The 21,442-nt window shown below is 42.7% G+C and overlaps 1 protein-coding gene across 1 annotated transcript in view; it reads right to left on the bottom strand.

The window, feature by feature from the left end:
• ETFA (electron transfer flavoprotein subunit alpha) overlaps positions 1-21,442 on the bottom strand; it is a 29,181-nt gene that overhangs the window by 4,595 nt on the left and 3,144 nt on the right. Inside the window, exons 2-11 of the mRNA XM_072982265.2 lie at positions 18,333-18,482; positions 18,054-18,135; positions 17,870-17,952; positions 17,471-17,570; positions 15,390-15,500; positions 13,788-13,889; positions 12,911-12,979; positions 12,520-12,602; positions 4,996-5,061; positions 656-736 (exon numbers count right to left, since the gene is read on the bottom strand). Coding sequence (XP_072838366.2) covers positions 656-736; positions 4,996-5,061; positions 12,520-12,602; positions 12,911-12,979; positions 13,788-13,889; positions 15,390-15,500; positions 17,471-17,570; positions 17,870-17,952; positions 18,054-18,135; positions 18,333-18,482 — 927 coding nt within the window. The remainder of the gene's footprint in view (positions 1-655; positions 737-4,995; positions 5,062-12,519; positions 12,603-12,910; positions 12,980-13,787; positions 13,890-15,389; positions 15,501-17,470; positions 17,571-17,869; positions 17,953-18,053; positions 18,136-18,332; positions 18,483-21,442) is intronic.

Raw genomic sequence — 21,442 nt, 5'->3', positions numbered from 1 at the left:
GCTGCACTTGATGATCTATAGGATCCCTTCTAGCTCTAAATTTCTAAGATGACGATTAAGAAAGAGATGTTATTAGATATCAAGTACCATATGTGGGTACCAAATCCACACCATCCCAAAGGGCTGGGCAGAAAGAGAAATGCTAACCTTCTGAAAGAGGCCACCTAGACAACAGCAGCAGAAGCTAACTAAAAGCTTTATTAAACCAGATGACTATGGTCCTCAAGTACTCCACCGCACCAGGGATTTCAGTGTTTGTGTTTTATGGGCCATGAAGTTGGAACTGCCTTACAAGCAGGGCTTTCAAGGGGAATGAGACATCTAAGGAAGAGTTTAACAGTGTCACATCCCCCACCCACCCCAAAGGGAGTTTCTGTGGCTGAGCAGGGATTTGAACTCAGGACCTCCTGAGTCCTACTCTGTCACTCCATTCTCTACACTGGGATTTCTATGACTCATTAAAAAAAACCCAGAGAAACAAGCACATGACACAGGCTAGCACCCGCTCCACAGGCTACATTACTTAAGAAGATTTGCTGGCCCATACATGTGTGTGTGTGCTACTGGGTACCACCAAGCCTAGGTCCTAGTACAATTGAACCTCCAAACCTTCAGGAATGGGAGACGATCAAGTCCACCCGATGGCAAGACTTACTTTAAACAAGTCTGCTACCAGTCCATAATCGGCAACTTGGAATATAGGGGCTTCTGGGTCCTTGTTGATGGCTACTATGGTCTAAAAGAGAGGGAAAAAATGGAGATGAATCATAAAAAGGTTATTTTGTGCTCGCACTCCAGGGCTGCTCCTAAAGGAAGGAGGTAGTATAAAAATACAGAAGTATAAAAATACAGTAGACAAGCTAAACACAGTCTGAACAGCCACACACTGACCTCTGTCTTTCCCAGAGTTCTTTCGCAATACTCAAATCGAACAAAACACTGGGCATGTACAGTGTCACACTGGTATGTTCTCTACGCCTACTTGCTGCCATAATGCTCTGTCTCACAGGTAGAGAGGGGCATGAACTACCGTACGTACTGGTGGTTCGTGCTGGTTCGTTTTTTTCCCCAAACCGGTGTATGGCGCTTCTCAGCCCCGCCTCCTCCGGTGGGCACCCAATCAGATTGGACACCTGCTGGAGGAGGCGGAGCTGGGAAGCACCAGACCCGTTTGGTTAAGAAGCGAACCAGCAAGAACCACAGATTCAGACTCATCTCTACTCACAGGAAATTTCAAAGCTGTGATAGCCCTGAAACAGTCTTTCCCACCTTGAGGTCCTCCAGATGAAAACTTCTCTCTCCATCCGCTGCTGGCACAGCCACTGGCCATTTTATTTTATTTTATGATCTACATTTTTTTGCATCCTGCTTTTCCCTTATAAGCTCGAAACAGCCCCTGGGGCATCAACTGAAGAAGCAAAAACCCTACACTAATATTTACATGCACACATATTTACATATTTACCTTACACTAATATTTACATTAGGAAACGGTGACGGACCTAACGACTATAACTCTACAAAGGGAAAACCGGGGTGGGGAGGAGAGCACAGACGTACCATTCTTTAGGAAAAGCTGGTTTTCTACCTTGTCAGAAGTACAAATAAATTATACATTCTACTTGCAGAAAGCTTTGTGGAGCACTTACAGAAGGATTCTTCAAGTGGACAAGCTCACCAAGCCAGATAATTTACAGCATAGCGGGAAAACCCACTCGAGAGACTGTTGCCATGGTTATAGAGGTGGATTTTTTTTTTACATTTTATATAAATTTGATCTCTTTGAGCAAATACATCGCCCGTGTAGTGTTGATAATGAACACGGAAGTAGGGCACGGGTCAAGTAAAAGTAAAATAAAGTTTAAGCCTTGGAAAACGTATCCTACGAGTTTAAATATAGAAGCAAAATGTGAGAAAAATCTTAAGAGCTCAGTGTCTCCGAATCTCTCAGAACAGGTCAGGTTCAAAATCGGGAGTAAGGCACAGAAATAAGAGCAGCTTAGTGAAGTCCTATAAAATCCACTTCATTTTAATGGTCAGTGATGTAGTATTGGAAGTAGAAAAGTTTTCAACTAGAGATGGGCACAAACCTGCTGGTTCAGTGGTTCGTGATGGTTCATTTCTTGGCCAAGTAGGGGTTCGGCGCATCAAAGCTCCGCCTCCTCCAGCAGGCGCCCACTCAGAGGAAGCAGCCTGGCTTTTCTGCCCCGCCTTCTCCAGGCGATGGCTCTGATTGGGCAACCTACCAGAGGAGAGGTGGGGCTTGGAAGCACTGAACACTGATTCGGCTGAGAAAGGAGCCACCGAACTGGCAGTTTGTGCCCACCTCTTATTTTCAAGCATTAACAGTAGCATGATCTGTGGCTACAGACATAGCTAACCAAACTGTGTGCCAGTCCTGAGCCGGACGGTTACTGATAGGCTCCTTCTCAGGATTTGTACAAAGTTTCGTAAATAAAACGTTCTATTCTAGTCATATATTTATTTTAAAAAAGCCAAGGGAATAGGGAAGCTGACATTATTTAATATCAACACGTGCTTAACGGTGATAGCTATTCTCAGCTATGAAAATGCCAGAAAATATGATTTAACACACTATTCAATCGTGCCAGTTTAAAAATAAATTAAAATATCCCTTAAAATATGGAAAACTTTGCCGTGAAACACACACAGTAGTCCTAGCCCCTCCTGAACACGAGCGAACTGGGCCTCTTCTTGGAGATAAAACCAGAATTTGGGGATGTTCCCTTTTTTTGAACTGCAACTCCCAGAACTTCCCAGCCTGCCTAGCCACTGGCCATAGTGGCTAGGCATTTCTGGGACTTGCAATCTAAAAAGGAATCTCTCAAAAAGTAACTCTGGATAAAACAGACTCAACAAGAGGGACAGCAACTTCATGGGTTGTGTGGTACGAAATGTCACTGCTCCTACGTGGTGCAGGCAGACACTCACGGCACCCCTAAATGAAGCAGTCTGACTTTAGGGTCAGAATACATCATAGGAAAGGCAGAACTGGATTAATCCCAAACCGGAATTAAGACTGCCAGGAGAAATATCAACAACCTCAGATATGCAGATGACACCACTCTGATGGAAGAATGCGAGGAGGAATTAAAGAGCCTCTTAATGAGGGTAAAAGAGGAGAGTGCAAAAAATGGTCTGAAGCTCAACATCAAAAAAACGAAGACCATGGCCACTGGTCCCATCACCTCCTGGCAAATAGAAGAGGAAGATATGGAGGCAGTGACAGATTTTACTTTCTTGGGCTCCACGATCACTGCAGATGGTGACAGCAGCCAAGAAATTAAAAGACGCCTGCTTCTTGGGAGGAAAGCGATGACAAACCTAGACATCTTAAAAGCAGAGACATCACCTTGCCAACAAATGTCCGCATAGTCAAAGCTATAGTTTTTCCAGGGGCGATGTATGGAAGTGAGAGCTCAACCATAAAGAAGGCTGAACACCGAAGAATTGATCCTTTTGAATTGTGCTGGAGGAGGCTCTTGAGAGTCCCCTGGAATGCAAAGAGAACAAACCTATCCATTTTGAAGGAAATCAACCCTGAGCGCTCACTGGAAGGACAGATCCTGAAGCTGATCCTCCAATATTTTGACAATCTCATGAGAAGAGAAGATGATGTTGGGAAAGTGCGAAAGCTAGAGGAGAAGGGGACGACAGAGGATGAGATGGATGGACAGTGTCATCGAAGCGACCAACATGAACTTGACCCAACTCCGGGAGGCAGTGGAAGACAGGACGGCCTGATGTGCTCTGGTCCATGGGGGTCACAAAGAGTCGGACACAACTTAATGACTAAACAACAACAACAATGATCTCCAATGAAGTCTATTCCCAAGTAAGTGCACTTAGGATCAGAGCCCTAAAGCACTGCAGCCACAGTATGATAGTTGCAATGGCAAAAATGTCAGTCTGGAAAACCCCACAACAGGTGTACGATTTAACGGCATTGGAATGAACACACAGCTAAAGTGACTTTTCCACCCTGTAACTCCTGCATTGTGCACTCATTCTGAGCAACCCTTTCTCAGAAAGGATCCACAAGGGAGTGCTGTGTTTACATCTGCCCTATTTATTTAATTTTTCCTACTGAACTGCTAAAATCAGTTGGTTATTTGACTAAGCTGCTCAGAGATTCTTAAGAGCCTTTGTTTGCAATAACATGCAATAATTTGGCCCGCTGTATTTAAAAGAGAAAAAGCACAGCAGACAGTGAAGGAGAAAAGCAGGGCATGCAGGACAAACCCAGAATGGCTTAATAGTTGCAGTACCTTAACAGGAATCCACAGCAAGACAAGATTAGTTAAACTGCCTTCCATAAATGCAAAGACTGAATTCCAAAATAGATACAAATCATATTCCACCGGTAGAGTAGAAAGATAATCTTGGACAGAGGACTGAACTAGTCTTGCGTCAGCGGAAAGCATTTCAGCTACGAACGAGTTAAGCCTTTTAAAGTTTTATCATCATTTTATAATAGCTTTCCATTTGAATGGATAAATGCTGGAGCATTCAAAGGCGTCTTTTACTTTATGGAGTAGTAAGTCCATAATTCAAATTGCACATTGTTATGCATGAATTCATGTGTCAGATTCTGAAATATATGAATGTGGGTCTGCAGGATAGGATTCTTATACAGACTTGTTTTGTTTAAGCTATAAATTCAGTTCTGTTTCTGAAGATGGGCTTCAGAAGCAGCAATCAATGAATTTCTCAATGTGTGCACTATTAACCAGCTAGTTCATGTTATTATTGACCATAAAGTGATACACTGACAACTGATTTACTTTCTAAAATGGGCTCAATGTACAACCTTTGTATTTTTCTACACCATCACAACCCCTCAAAAGATGATTGTCACTTTTTTTTGTATGAAGAATCACCTTGCCTGCAAAATACACACAGACACACAGACACACAGACACAGACACACACACACACACACACACACACACACACAAATATAACACACTGTACCTTGCTGTCTTTCATTCCAGCGAGATGTTGGATTGCTCCAGATATTCCAACGGCGATATACAGTTCCTGGAACAAACAAGAAAACTGAATGAAACCTTCCAAATTGGGGGGAAGGGGACATTCTGCAAGCACCTATTGCCACCTGATGCCCCAGGTGAGGCGGGAACGAACGTTCAGATGTGGACGAACCACGGCTTCCACAACCCCTCACCACAGGCTAGGCTGATGAGATTCGGAAGGTCAACTCTTTCTGGAAATCACCAATTTTCACATTGTTTAGTCAATTCAAAACCCTTCCAAGGACAAGATAAGCCAGAACTGTTCAGGTAGGAAAAATCTATGCTTCCTTAATCGTCCTCGTGCAGATGTTTAACAGTGTGCAAGAGCCACAGAAAGCAACAGATGTGCTAGTTCTTAAAAACAAGACATCAGTTCCTCTCCCCTTTATTCACCTGGGTTTTTTTTCCAATCCCTCCACCTATCCGACTAGCCCTTTCGTCTTAAAATTGTATAATTCAACATGTACACAGATATACAAGTGCTGAGTCTGGGGCTCCAAGCGGCTGTGAAGCTTATCCCAAACTGGTCTCATTCAGTTGCAGAGTTAGCAGACAAGGAGCACTACCTGAGAGCAAATGCCTTATCAACAAACTTTCAGCACAATATGGTGCATTCTAACATCTGGAAGCGAAACGCATTGAGTTTACTGGGCTTACAGCCCAATAAAGACATCTAGGACAGTTGCCTTAATCCTGTTTTTCCCAAATGCTGGCCTCTTCCTCTGAACGGTATGGGATGTGAACGCTCACCACCACCCTTAGGTGCATTCCATGGCTTTGCGGGCTGCCCACTGAGGCATCAACAGTCTCAGATGACGCTGCTTTTGCATTGCTGGGATTAGCTCTTCCTCTCAGATCCAAACAACGGATCGGAGCTCTCATAAGTGGTTGTCCATAAAGTTAAATGTGTAGGAATTTATTTGGTGGATCAGACTAGAAGAGCTTCTCATCAAGTGCTTCACAGTCAAATATAACTAGAAAGCTCTTAGACGTTGGAAGCACCTGTTGCTGTGCCTGCCCTTAGCATCTAATAACCAGGGGTCTCAAAACATGGGCCTTCCATGTTTAGCAAGCGCAGCTGGTGGCCACGTATCCACTGTACTTGGCTCTAATTGCTACAACAGTTTCCAAAGCTGCGGAACGATAATATACACGTGAGGCATTATTATAAGGAAAGAGACTACGGTTTGTTTTGGTTTTGACATGAGTTAACCTTAAAAAGGGACTGTGGTGGTGCTGCGGGTTAAACCGCAGAAGCCTCTGTGCTGCAAGGTCAGAAGACCTGCAGTCGTAAGATCGAATCCACGCGATGGAGTGAGCTCCCGTCGCTCGTCCCAGTTCCTGCCAACCTAGCCGTTCGAAAGCATGTAAAAATGCGAGTAGATAAATAGATACCACCATGATGGGAAGGTCACGGCATTCCGTGTCTAGTCGCGCTGGCCACGTGACCACAGAAACTGTCTACGGACAAACGCTGGCTCTACGGCTTGGAGACAGGGATGAGCACCACCCCCTAGAGTTGGACACAACTGGACTAAATGTCAAGGGGAACCTTTAACCTTAAAGGGGGGGGGGGTTTGCTCGGAGACCGTTCTTTGCAAACACAGAAAAGTGTCTTCGCACCTATGTCAGTGTCTTCTATGCCCCTCATCCTATGCTATGGGAGACCTGATGTTAACTTCCCCAAATGCTCTTGATGTCGCCGCCCATTATGAGTATGGAAATAATATATTTGTTAATTATCACAAAAAAGATAGATAAGGGAAGAAATGCAAAAAGGGAACAGATTTGCAGAGAATCACAGAACTGGAAAGTCAGAAATGCCTTGATGGACAAGTTATTAATAACCTTATTATTTCACTCCAAATCCAGCCAATGCAGGAAACCAATAGCTAAAATGCCCCCGACAGACGGCCACCTGTCCCTGCTCAAGAATCTTTAATGAACAAGAATCCCACCACCTCCTAAAGGGATTTCTAATACTAACAGCTCTTACTGTCAGGAAGACATTCCCACAGTTTAGTCTAAACCTCCTTTCTTGGAATCTGAACCCACCAAGTTCAAGCAGGAAACAAACTTTCTCCACCTTTTATGAGATATCCCTTCAAATATGTAGAAGCAAGAATCATACCACTTCTCCGTCTTCCCTACCTCAGTCTATGCACATCCAGCTCTCTTAAATTGTCCCAATCATAAATAAGGCTCAGCTTCCACACCCTTTGCTGTCTTGGTCGCTCTCTGCTCGACACACCGACCGACACAGGATTTTCTGATCTAATGAAGACCTGTTTTTCACTCCATTAAACTAGTGCACAATGTATTTCATCCAGCTAAAAACCTTCGTATTTCACTCTATTTGCACATCTCATTAGCAAACGTTTTCCTATTACCTAATTACTTACGTATTAAATGCACAAACACATAATGATCATTTTAGTCCAATGCCTTTCTAGCGCTGTTTGTTGCAAGACTTTCAACGTTTTTTTCAGAAAACTGCACGGATATAAAATTGCAACCTCCTCTAACTGCAAACTCAGGTGGCCAGTGGCAAAAGAAAACAGGTTTCAGCATGCATGGGGGGGGGGGGAACCAAAGTTTGCTGTAGCAAACATATTCCTATTTTGGAAACAAATCAAAGCAGGGAAATCCACACAAAACACAGCCCAGTGAGGACGGAACATATGCCCGGTGTTTGCCAAAGGCCAGAGAAGGTTGCATTATCCTCTGCAGGGTTCACTCGTACTGCATTTGTGGCAGAGATGGGCCTGACTCAGGCTACGAGCTGGCCCAGCAAACTACAGGAGGGAAAGGAAGGAAAACACTAAAAGCGAACCTGTTATAGGACCGTGGCACGCGGGGTCAAACGTCTACTTGGCCATGGAACTCACTGATTTCCGCATGACCTTCAGAAGCCATGATGGAGCCGGTCCTGCCCTTTCAGACTGTAATCTACCCTCAGTGTTGCTGTAATGATGATGTCAGGGAGAAAGACAAGCATGCAAAACCTTGCACAGGGTTAGACAGAGAGATCCCGCAGAACCGAGTCAAAGCAGGGGGCAGAGCAGGCTATGAATGTGAAAGAAGGCTGGGCACAGAATCAGGCCAGAAGGAAAGGAGATCAGATCAGAAAGAGGCTCACTCAGAGAGGCCGTCTTGAAGAGAGGGAAAAGTCACAGCACTGAAGTTCCAGAAGGATCGTGTATGGTGGAGACAGAGAGTCAATCAAAGTGGGGAAAGGAAGAGGAACTAAATGGCCAGAAAAAAAAGAGGGGCTTTAGGAAGCCTTGGGTGGCAGGCAGATGGAATTGAAGAAATGAGAATCCAGGGATCTAAGATTCCTCCAGAAAGGGTCGAGAAAAAGGAGAAATTCCTTCCAGGAGAGGACATTAAAACGTCAGCAAACAAGGACCTGGGTTGGCTCAGTTGTTAGGTCTGGAGTCCAGGCCCTGACAGAGTTCTGCCCCTTCCCAGTTCTTCCTGAAACCACATGAAGCCACGTGGCAGCCTTTGGGGGCAAGAATGGGCAATAAAAAACAGGTAGAAATGGGTATGCATGGAAATATGTGCATAGGCTGACTTCTACACCTTGCTTTGGATTGTTTCAGGATCCTCGTTAGTGATTGTTACAGTAAAGACAATACAGGACAACTGAGTATGCTTTGACTATTTTAAGGCTACTGTTTTTATTCAGTTCTCTGCTCTTCTCCCTCTCACATACGTTTAATGTAACATCGCTCTACTTTGTTCACAGGCCAAATACAAAAGTCTAGGACCCGTTTCCATGCATCTCACTTCTCCAGAAAGAGAACACAAGTTGTAAAAAAAAAACCCACCATTTGTTTAGCTCTGCCTCTCTGCACATGTCAGAGGGCCGGGAGAGAGAGGTGGCCAACTCAGATAAAGGGTTCGTCAACATCAGGAGCCAACATTTTGGGTGCTTCTGTCCCCCCCCCCAAACCATACCTCTCCTTGAAGGCTCAAACCTGCCCCAAACCTGTGTATCACAACCTGTGCAAGTCCAGTTCAGTCCAGCACAAAGTTCTCCATCATAGAGAGCTCTCTTTTTTCTAACAGTAAAAACACAGGAGATGCCTTGATTGCAAGTATGTAATTAAAAGCAATTAAGCCATTTCCCCCTCTAAATGTGGCCACTGAGCCTGCTCTTATCGTACTGAAAGACTCCCCACAATGCTCCAGGATTGAAATTATTCACGTCACTAAAGAGTCCGCCAGGTCAAACATTTCCAGCCCTTCTTAGTCCTTTCTCAGTTTAAGAACTTATAGGGGGGCTTTGATCAGCTGGGACACGTGATTACTCTTAAGAAGCGTGCTTAGGGTGTCTGCTTGAGTGCGGGGCCGTACAGCATTTCTTTTCCACTCTCCTGGGAGAAGCACATCAATTGCTTTCAGCTAAATGCACTCTCATATGAATATTTTAGTACAATTTAATGTTTCTGCACCAACCCCTGAGGAGCAGAACATCAATTTGAGAACACAGTTCTCTTGGTCTTAAAAGCCACGCTGGATAATGCAGGATGAAAGGGGCTGTCAGTCTTCAGCTTTTTCGCAAGTCAGAGAAAGACCGTCTCTGAACATTCAGCCCTGGCTGCGCAGAAACCGCTCTCGGACATTCGCAACTCCAACACAACTTTCCGACGCTGCTAAGAGCTCACGGAAAACAGGCAGTTTTCCAAACCAAAGCCCAGTTTTTCTCCAAACTTTTCAACAGTTAGCAGCATGGACGTGTCCATCTTAAGACAGACACGGTGTCCCTAGATTCAATAACGCCGTACTGCAGTCCTTCAAAAGGAGTAAACTGGGAGGGGTGAGAACTTAAAACGGGACACCAAGTAGGTATTTGCAATACTTTTAGTGCAACCTGCTCCAGAACCTGCTCTTTTTAAAGAGTGCAGATTGTGAAACAGAAATCATTCTAGAGTTTCAAATTTGGGGTCTGGCCTCAGGCTGGAATTTAATCCTGTAACTGCCTCGGTTGCCCTGACGGAGGATGATGTCCTCTGGGGAAAGACAGGAGGTGCTGATGCCTCTGTTGGTTCTCCTGCACCTCTCAGTAGCTTTCAACAGCATCAACCCAGGGTATATTCTTTTGGACCAGCTCTGCGATATGAGAACTGAAGGCACCGTTTTGCTGTGGTTTCTTTCCTGGCTACAGGGCATCACGGGGATCTCTATTCTATCCCCTATGCTGCTTATTATCTATATGAAGCCACTGGATGAGATTATTAAGACCTCGGGAGGGAGGGGGAGTGTCATCCCTACACTGATGACCCTCGATTCTACTTCTTCCTCTCCTCTGGCAGGCCATTCCATTCTCTCTCCCTGTCCCATTATTCTGCTCCAACCAAGACGGCATACAATGCAGTTACCAAGCAAACTGAGTGTTCATGGGTCTGGCCATGCGGTGAGGATGCCCATGATGGGTAGGTTGTTTTAAAATAATTTTCAAGACTTCCACAGACTTCAGGCTTGCTCATACCTCTCCTCTTTTTCAGTGGCCTCAATTTTGATCATTGCCCTTAGCACTCACTGCCTGTGTTAACTTTTAGAAAGACAGGAGGTACCTTAAGACACCTATGGAGATGTCTAAATAACAAGCGGTGGGACTGTGGTGCCCACTCCCACCCCATAATAACTCCAGAAAAATATACACACATAAGCTATTTGGGCTGGATTTTTTCTCTCCAAATTTTCCTTTGCTTAATTTAAAAAAATTACTAGTAAAAGTGAATTGAGAACAATAAAATATTAGATGAGTCTGACAAATTTCAACACGGTAATTAATCTTTCTGAAGCGATTATTTCAAGAAAAGGTCATGTGAAAATACCTATGTCTAACTGGCTTGTATACAGGGGATAAAATAAAGCCACAAAAGCACGTAACAATCTAAACCAAGGTCAAGTTACAAATTCACTTGTTGATTGAATTAAGTTAGATCACAACTCAAAACGAAAACTGTGATTAATTTTTGTTCTCTTTGCTTCAGACGCAATGCATTTTCTTTCGTTGTGTATGCTATAGGTGGCAAAATAAGTGTGCCAACATTTTAAAATATATATTTCCCCTTCAAATGTACACAAACAATGTAAGGAAATCTTTGATGCTGCTAAAATTTAAAGATACGCATTCTAACAGAAATAATTCCTAGGTGGCTCCCCAATATTTTGGAGTACAATTTTCTTCAGCCACAAACCAGCATGGCTAATGGTCAGGGATTATGGGAACTGTTGTGCAAAATGTCTGGATGGCATCAGGCAGCCCACGCCCAACTTACAAAATCCCAAGGGCATGGTGGGCGGAAACACCAATATTCACAGACTGGAAACTTATTGAGGCTACCACACACTCTTCCATACTCTGGATATTTCTACATGGGGAATCATGTGGCCAACGGGATCCATGCCTCCCAAACCTTGTTCCAGAGCAGTGGTTCCCCACCTTGGGTAAGCCATTAGACTGCAACTCCCAGAAACCCAGCCAACATAGACAGTGGTAAAGGCTTCTGGGAATTGCAGTCCAAGAATACCTGGGTGACCCAAAGGTAGGAACAGCTGTTCTAAAGCAAAATTCAAGGTGTGTTTCCGCCCCCCCCCCCCCCCGTGGAAGAGCTGGTGCAGCTCGGGGGGGGAAGTCCTACCCAGGATCTCTAGCCCTTGACTGTCTTTGTTCCACATCAAGGAACTTTTTAACATTTGGTACTCAGAATCCTGCAGACCCCACAGGACCCTCAACTTGTCCTGAAGGCCCAGACCCTCATCTTTTAAGCGCCACAACGCTAAGCCTACCATTGTAATCACCGTTTCTCCTGGCAGGATGCCAAGCCACCCTCTCCCTCTTCTCCCCTATATCATATAGTCAACCAGGGGCATCTCTGATGCCAGACTCTTTACTCTTAAGTGAAGTCTTTTGTGCGAGATCCCTGGGAGAAATACAGCAAACGGTTAAAGAGTCTGCCATCAGAGATGCCCCTGGTTAACTATATGAAGATGCTGAGTCTAAGCTTCCACTTTTCATTTTTTTTCCCCTCTGCTGTACGTTTTAGAGGCACTAAGTAAGGTGAACAAGGAACAAGATTTAATGGCATTCCCTTCCATCCCAAGACACAGCGCTTCGGTCACACAATTAGGCCACGTCTGTGCAGGAAGCCCCGCCCATTTCAGGCGGCACAGGGACGTCACGTATTCTGTGGATGACCGTCGTGGGTGGCGACTGGTGCAATGACACCAAAGGCCACGAGGGAATCCTTGTGCCTTCCCTAAGACAAACTGATATGACAAAGAGGATGGGAAAGGCTTAGAACAACCCCCAAGTCACAACAGGCTGCAGCAATGAGGGGCGGGGGGCAGCCCCTGGCCGGCCCCTGGAGCCTGAGGCGCAACCTGTGGATGCAAATCAGAAGATGCCGAAATGCTTCTCTAAATCATAGGAAACGGCAACTCTACTTACTGGTGCTACAATCTTCCCCGTCTGTCCAACTTGCATGTCGTTGGGTACAAAACCGGCATCGACAGCAGCACGAGAAGCACCAACTAGAAGGAAGGAAAGAAGGAAGCAGGCAAAACAAGTCTCTCAAAACCTGAGAGCAACATTTAGTACTTTATCCTAAGTGCTTTTTCGTTTGAAGGGGGTTCCTGATATTGCCCGTAGGATCACGAACCACAAACACTCGCATATGTGGAGCCATCCTGCCTTTAGGCAGGGTTTATGCAGTCTCAAAATAACCAATAAGTTAAGTGTGTGTGCCCCTCGTGGGAGAAGGCGAAATGAAGTGGCACAGCTCTGACTGTTGTGACTTCAGAAAGGTTTGAGAAATCACCAACAAAAATGCCCTTTTTACCTGCAGCGTGCAGCTGATCTGCAAGATCGTACAACAGTTTGAAATTCTCTCCGCTCTTCAAGCCTCGACCTGAAAAACAGGATACTGACCATGTTCCAGCACCTTGAAATTGCAGCATCATCTAGAATTACACTTCACCTAGCTGTCCCAGTCAAGGAAAAACACGGGGCATGCCAATGCACAGTTCGTAGGACTGGGAGGAACCTTGAATGGCATTTATTTACATGCATTTGGATTAACCGGATTATTCCTTAACCTTTACCAAGAATTAATTTTTTTCCATTAATGCTAATGTATGAACCACTGTGTGCCTCCATAAAAGCAAATGTGTTGAGGGAATTAGAGCGTAACAACTTACACTCCCCCTGCTGGTCCGGGAGGGATGACTTCCATGTAAGAAAGCAGGTGAAGAGTCCTTTTTTGTGGCTTTAACTTCCTTGTGTGTGTGCGCACATACTACACAAAATACAATGCCCCCTTCCCCTTTGAACTTCTGCTAAGTGAAAAATCCTGCCACTGTAGTGACACAGGGTCATCACCTGTGTGTGTGTTGCCATTGTATGAGTAACATTCTTCATAAAGAAAAACCTTCTTTAATAGAAGCTCCTTGGCCAACATCATAGGAATGCAAAGCAACAGACTCCATTGGAACAGCAATCATTCCTTTGGTTATCCCTTGGATAAGACAAATGCTAAGATTTTCAGCTAGTTAACTCATCCATCCCTTATTTCCAATTTAATAAACCAGGGACGTCTCCACTTTGCTACCTTTCCAGCTATAGATTACAAACCAGAAATGCATCTCTCTCTCTCTTTTTGGTATATTCTGGTGTACTGAATTTTTTAAAACCACAATTACCAGTTAGCCACTACTTACCTCCAGATATGACAGCTTTTGCGCTGGTCAGTTCTGGACGATCACTTTTGGTCAGCTTTTGCTCAAGCCACTCGGATTGACCAACAGGTGCCGGACCTGATACTGTTTTTGGGTCAAAAACCACAAAGAGAGGACTCGGTAAGTTTTCTTCAGGACGCAAATGAGTCCCCACAACCCCCCACCTCTGAGACCAAACTTCCTTTTCTATGGAAAAATTTTATCACAGTTGCTAGCATTCCAACTTGTTTTAAATTAAAGAAAAAGATGTAAAGAATTGTATCTGTTTTACACGTTTAATTAAAAGAAGGTGGAAGCTACTGAACAGAGTAAAACCAAGATTGAAAGGTAACAATTAGGCCCATTATCAAGGGAATATGCAAATGTTTAGCAAAATATAGGCGAGAATCCTTAGCTGCTTCCAGTGAAATACTGTAGCACAATGGCATAAACTGCAGCAACGAATTGCCACTACTGAACTTATTGCACTGCTTATATTCCCCACCAAGCACCAGCTAGCTAAGTTGGTGTGCAAAAAGGGATTCAAGCAGCAGATCATTAACTAGGAGTAATTAACTATACCACTGCGCCTGCACTGGAACAACTAACCAATAGGAGTCTGGTCCTAAAACCTGAGAACAAACCACACCTGAACTATTTCTGGAGGCAAAAATTTTGAAACTGAGGCTGTCCTACTTTGGGCACATCATGAGAAGGTAGGACTCTCTGGAAAAGACAATAATGCTAGGAAAGGTTGAAGGCAGCAGGAAAAAAGGAAGACCAAATATGAGACAGACTGATTCCCTAAAGGAAGCCATAGGCTTGAGTTTACAAGAGCTGAGCAAGGCTGTTGAGGACGAGACCTTTTGGAGATGGCTCATTCAAGGGGTCACCCTAAGTCAGAAGCAAGTTGATTGGAGCATAGCAACAACATGGCACCTGAAATGCTAAAAAGCCTTTTATGGCATCAGCTCTCGTGGACTAGAATCAACCACTGGAAGAAGTGGAGTAGCTTATCAAAATAATGTCATAATTTTTTTTTGTAAAAACACAGGTACACCACTAGGTACTAGAAAACATCATACACCCAGAAAATGATGCCTCCTCTCTGTGATGAACATTACTTTATGACACTGGAATTACTGTGATTAATTTAAAGCAATGCAATATACAATCTTTATCCATTTTTATTTGCTGTAATGTTAAATAAATTGTAAGGTTTACAAAGCAAACAAATACCACAAATGAAAGATGTTTGTTTGGAGGTAATATCAAGTGATTTCTCCATAATCTGTTTCCTAAGATTGTATCCAGGTAAGATATGGACTAGGTCTATAAATCATTTTAGCCATTCAAAACAGCATTACCCATTTTAGATACCACAGGCTTGTATATAACCAGATCCAGGAGACTTTAACACATTCCTGGAAGGATCAGACCCCAGGACCTTAGAGAATGTGGCAACTATATACTGGTGTGGCTGAAGGATGCAAGAAAGGCAGACTTTTCATAGCCCAAAACAGGTAACTCTGTTTTAAAAATGAGAATGGTTTTTAACCCAGTTGCAACTTGAAAAACAGGGACAGAACACTGTTGGACACTCACCTTTTTCTACGCTAGCACTGCCACCACTGACAGGGACAGCCTCAAAGGATGTCCCTCGAACAGAGAACACCTTTATTTTCTCCTCACACTTCACCGTGCACAGGGCATTTCCTACAAAAAGATCACACCTTCTGTGAAAACACACAACTCCTCGCCCCATAAATGACTGCTCTTAGAAGAAGGCCACATGGTAGTCGCTCAGGCAAAATGGCTTCAGGTCATAAAACGTTAAGATTCAAGCTACAAAAAGTTTCATTTCTAGGTATCAATCTCATAAACCAATACATTTCCTTGGTGTTGCAGAAAACTATCTCTTGTGTCAGCAGAGGATTCTACAGTAACATTCCTTGGGCACAACATCCATTTACTTATTTACAATATTGTTATTCTGCTTTATAGGACTCTCAAAGCTATGTACAAACAGATTAAAGATTATTTAAGCAAACAAACAAAACATTTGAAACAGTATCTATAATGACATTGAAAACATTCTGTAAAAGAAGTTTGAAAATATTCCCTGGACACAAATTTTAAAACCAGCCTTAAAGGCCTTTTAGAACCATACAGTTTTTGGCTGCCCACTGAAGGCTTAATGGGAGTGACGCCAGCTTGAGTGCCTCGGGAAGGATTTCCATGATCTAGCTGCGGTTACAAAGAAAAGCCCTATCCCGTGGATTCTTGTAAAAAGGGGGTCAGCAATTAGGACCAAACTACACAACGTTTGCAGAACTATGCAGAAATGCTAAAAACCATCAACACAATGGCAATATGTTCAGAAAAAAAGAAGAAGCAACTGATTCTCAAAGGAAAACTTCCTGTTCCTGGAAAACAAAGTTGTATCATCAAAGAGAAATAGGAATTCTTTCATTCCTGTAGGTGACCTGCTGTGTCAAACCATTATGAAAACTGCACAAATGACACAACGCTTCAAAGGTCACCCACAACTACGGCAAGGAAACTAGAGGGGAAAAATATTCTGATGCGTTCAGAAATAGAAGGAACAACCAATTCGGAAGATAAACCAGAGAAAACTGAAGTGTCTCTGCTTTTAATTCTTCACTGCTACCTTTATAAGCAACCCAGTTCAAAAACCAACTTTCACAAATAGTTTATGCCTGTTATGAAGCAATTTGTGTTTATCTCAGGCACCAGGTGGTCCTTGGGAAAGTTGATACTAAGAGACTGGCAACCAACCCTAAACCTGTTTTCCTGAAACGACATTGATTTCAACAGAATCTCGTTCCAGGTAAATATAATTAGGAGGGCAAACTAATTACATATATGAAGGAATCTTGAAAGATTCAGGTGAAATATGAAAGAACAGATTCAATAGCATTTATGTCCAGATTAATTAAATATTTACCAAAAGTACTCTTAATTTAATTTCTTTCACTTTTTTGTTTTAACTACAGAGGACATAAGGGAAAGGTTACTGGAAAGTAAGAAAGGAAATATAGACACTAGTAACAAGGAAGCATCGATTATTTCAGAAAGGGGATTATTAGAATATACATCAAAGTTTATATACAGTCCATCAATCTTAGAAGGCAGGGGAACATGACAAACTCAGGAAAGAAAATCCTGTCATAACAAATTTAAAAGACATAAAGACTAATGCTTTCATGTCCAAATTAAATTATAGGATCAGACAAGCATGATGAGGCCAGACAAACAAGGGCTGCAAAATGATTAGGAAAAGTCAATTAAATATTACAAATAATCATATCACTGTCTCCCTAACTAAGAAAAATAACCCTATAGATTGCTGAAATCAGATCTAATGTAACCCATATTAAATAAAGAGAACTATCTGAATGCCTTACAGTTTGCAAAATCTTATCAGAAATGCATTAACAGAAATATAATACATTTGAAGTACGTCAGCAGATTCTGTTAATTAAGAAGCTATATCTGGTTTCCCAGGACTTTGAAGTACAATCCTGTAGCACCAGCGATGATCCTATTAGTTGTGTCACAAAAGCTGTTTCTTCTTCTTCTGTTCTTGTGAGCAAAGCAATGTGGGATTCACTCCTGCAAAGCTGTACATATCTCAGAGGTACACTCAGGCCTACAGAACTCACCTGCGTAAATAGTTCGCACAAACGTGTCAGGTGACTTAATTTCAATTATATCCGAGATAGGAGCGACATCAAGCTTAGCCGCCACTCTGGGAAGAAGACTCTAAACATTAAGTATAGATCTATTTAGTAGCACATCTTGTTGATAAATTAGAAAAGCACATAAAACTTATATCCAAATTTTATTGCTAAAATTATAGGCAACTAATGGCCGCACATTTAATGCTTCTCTGGGGTACAAGCACTGTTCAAACAAAGGCAGCTGCACAGAAGAAACATACACAGCATTTAGGAGAAAACATTTTCTGTACATATAAATAATAATTTTGGGTGATGTGCGCCCTGTTTTAGGGTCACTGTTTTGAGAGCAACAGATCTGGGGTGGCTTTCATGCAGACTGACCTTCCCAAAAGCAGATGCTCCGGCACAGATGTGGGTGTAATTAAACTGCTGCTGAGTTGCCAAGATCAATGGAGTCAGCTCCTCTGGGAAACGAGACAAACTGGTCAGAGCACCTTATATATTCCAGCACAAAGCTGACGGCAGGAAATCTTAATGAGAAGCAGGGTTTGAGAATAAGCCTCACCGGGCAGAAGTCCTTTGTACGCATCATGCTGGGCCAGGAGAACCTTGGCAAGCCCTTGCACCTTGGTTAGCTCTTGAGCTACCTGTGGCAAGAAACGTATTCTATTGCTATTCGTCAGCACATACACAGAGTTCGCTGCTGCAACTAGATGCTGCAGCTAATTGGAGTGGTGCTTTCTTAACATTTAAAGCCCTCCTTTATCAAGAACAGGTAAAACAGGGAGTTCTTTGTCCTCTGATTTCAGCATAAAGTAACCATCCTGCATCTTTTTCTTTTTACCTTTTCACAGTTGGTGCCAGCTACCAAACACGAGACTTCACCTCCGAGACGTTTTGCTGCACCGATGGCGTTTAACGTAATAGGCGTCAGAGATTCGTTGGCATGTTCAGCTATTACCAGTGTACTCTGAAACCGGTGAAGCAGGGAGACCTTTAAAACAAAAGAAGGAAAGTGAGGGGAACGGTTGATTAACACTGGAAGCTCATACCAGAGATTCTGCATGGACAACGTGTCTTAAGTTACGCAAGCCAGACATGTTGCTGTCTTAAGCAACAGCATTTCATTAAGTAAGCAGGTATTTGCATGGAACTTCCAAGTATAACACATAACATGGCGCTTCCACCCAATTCTATTTGTGTAGGATCTGCCACATCCTGAGACCATTTATATAACCAAGATGGTAAGGAGTGCCATACCAGTAATAGCTGGAAGCGAAACCTTCATGGACAGCTCAGACAAGGGGACCACATTTTGAAGTCTACATCTCTTTTGATTAGACATTCAAGGTCTCCTCCCAAATCAACACAGCAGTAAGATGCTACTCCCCATCAATTTCGGAAGAACCCAGTCTTTTCCTATAATGGTTCCTGACCTTGGGTCGCCAGATGTTCTCCAAAGCTAGTGGTGAAGGCTTCTGGGTGTTGTAGTAGTTCAAGAACATCTGGGGACCCAAGGTTGGGATCCAGTGCTATGGGAAGAATAATTTCTTTGCCAACTTTCTTTCCTCAACAGTCTTTGAAAAATGAAAAATATCACCCAGAAGTGGGATTTTCAAGACACGTGTAATATAATATAGAGGTCTAACAGAACACCCTGTATTGTAGTCAATCTACATAATTTGTTAACATGAGCAATGATTTAAGGTACAATTTGTAACTATGATAAGAACAATGAAGGTTCCTGTAAGGTACCTTGCATTCAATCTTAAGCATATTAAATCATAACAAGGAGTATAATATTTTTAGATCATTTGAACGGAATTACCAGTAACAAATTACTTATTGTCAATATATATCAAAAACCATATTTTTGATTATGTTTCAGACATAATTTTCTATAAAAGTTACAAGACTGTAGGCACCGTTTGACAAATAAATCCATGCTTTCATGGCACAAAGCCCACACTGGCCAAAATTTATAGTCCTGTCACAGAGCAAAATGCACCATATTGCTGAAACATACAGGCTGAAGTTTATAAAAGCGGCAAAAAGTGTCTTAGAAATCAAGCCACTCTTTGTGAGAAAGAAGGTATATTTGGAGTACTATTATTACATGCCTGGTGATTACCATACATATAATATCTGCTGAATGTTATCTGAAGAACCAGAAGTCACTTTCATGAAAATAAGTCAATATCAGAAAAATCAAACATGCTTAATTTGTTAATCCTAACATCATAATTTTATACCATAAAATGAGAGGTTATTTAATACTTTTTAAGTTTTCTTAGACTGCATAAAGTGAGCTAGTCTTCTGTCACGAAGAACATGAAAGCAATTTCAATTGATTTTTATTTATTCATAAATTTAATATTTATATTCTTCTGTGACAGAAAAGGGTTTTTAAAGCTGAAGTTTTTATTTTAAAAATCCGAAGATGCTACACGCTGCCTTTTTAATCCCTTCTTTTAGATCACAAGGTGCTGCTAAAAAAATCTTCTTTTGAAATAAGTAATGCACTGGGGAAGTGGGGAACAGCCCTTTATTCCTTCATCTAAATGGAATGTACAAAAAGAATGGTTGTCTTTGAAAAAAATGGACCGATCAATGAACAAGCAAACCCAGCATTACGCAACAAATCAAAGGGGCGAGGAGACAGAATTTAACCTAATTCTCCAGTTGGCGGATGTGGGGTCGGGATGCTAGCAGGCAAAGATTTTTTCAGTAGTTTTGTACATTGTTTGAACCCCCAATGCATGCCTAAAAATAAACAAAATATAAGCTGTTCTGTGTGCTTGATGCCCATCATATAAAGAAGTGCATCAGCATCAGTTGGCCATGTATACAGATTACCCCTGCCTCTCTACCTTGCATCTTTTAGGGCTGGGGCAATACAGAGCCACAAGAGTAGACGGCAGAGGGATCAGGACACAAATCATATCATGTTTTTGGGAAAGAGATGATGAAGGGGGAAAAAAAAGAAGAGTCTTTTTGCCAAGTACACCGTGTCCAAACGGCAGGTTGGCCCAGATCCCACACGAGGCCTCTCCTCTTTGTAAAGATTTAGAGAAACTGAGCTAAGCGAAAGAGACTTCTAAAAGATCAGGACAGGAGCGTGGCTTCACCCGGGCATGTTTAATTTGATTAAAGACACTCGAGCCATTGAAACTTGTGCTCATTCTGCATAGCTTTTCACAAAGGTTTGAAAATGAGATGGCATATTTTATTTATATCCCAGCTTTTCTCTACGTTTGGTTTCTCAACCCACTCCCCACCATTCATTTTATCCCCACAGCGATCATGTGAGGTAGCTGAGGCTATCGCAGCTGAAGAAGGATTTGAACCCATCCTCAAAGATTCCTGGTCTGTGTCGCCTCCAGCACCTTCAAATCCTCCCACTGTCTTCTAAAGCATACTTCCTCAACTACAGAAAGGAGGACAGGATATACCTTGAAAATCAACGATTTCATCAGTGTAAGTAGCCCCTTACCCATTCAGGCTGCTTAAAACTATTTCACATAGTTACATGGGTATTGCGAGAAGTCATAAAAATGGAAAGAGTCCATGATCCTTCTCGCCATTTCTATTCACTCACAATACCTCCATAAAGCAGGATGTTGTACCTGAAGCTCTTTTTTTTAAAAAAAGCTTGCCAATAAATGTAATAAATACATAAAATGTGTGTTTCGCTGAAGGGTCTCACGGACCCATGGCTGCCACCAAGTAAATATGGCCAGGGAGCGAAAGCAAGAGAAGGACAATTGTACTCATTCCCTGCTGAGCAATTTTCTTACCCTGGGATGCAGGAGCCTGGACAGACTCAATAGTTGATCTGGACATGAAAAAACTCGTTATGCTCTAAATCAGCAAGATAAGAAGGAATGAACATAGAAAGAAGCTACCGGTCTGAGCGAACAAGACTAGGATGTCTGGACCCATGTGACTCGGTGT

Source organism: Pogona vitticeps, chromosome 12, assembly GCF_051106095.1.
Source record: "Pogona vitticeps strain Pit_001003342236 chromosome 12, PviZW2.1, whole genome shotgun sequence".
Taxonomy (NCBI): domain Eukaryota; kingdom Metazoa; phylum Chordata; class Lepidosauria; order Squamata; family Agamidae; genus Pogona; species Pogona vitticeps.
The sequence above is the reverse complement of the archived record's forward strand: the minus strand, read 5'-3'. Positions and strand labels throughout refer to the sequence as shown.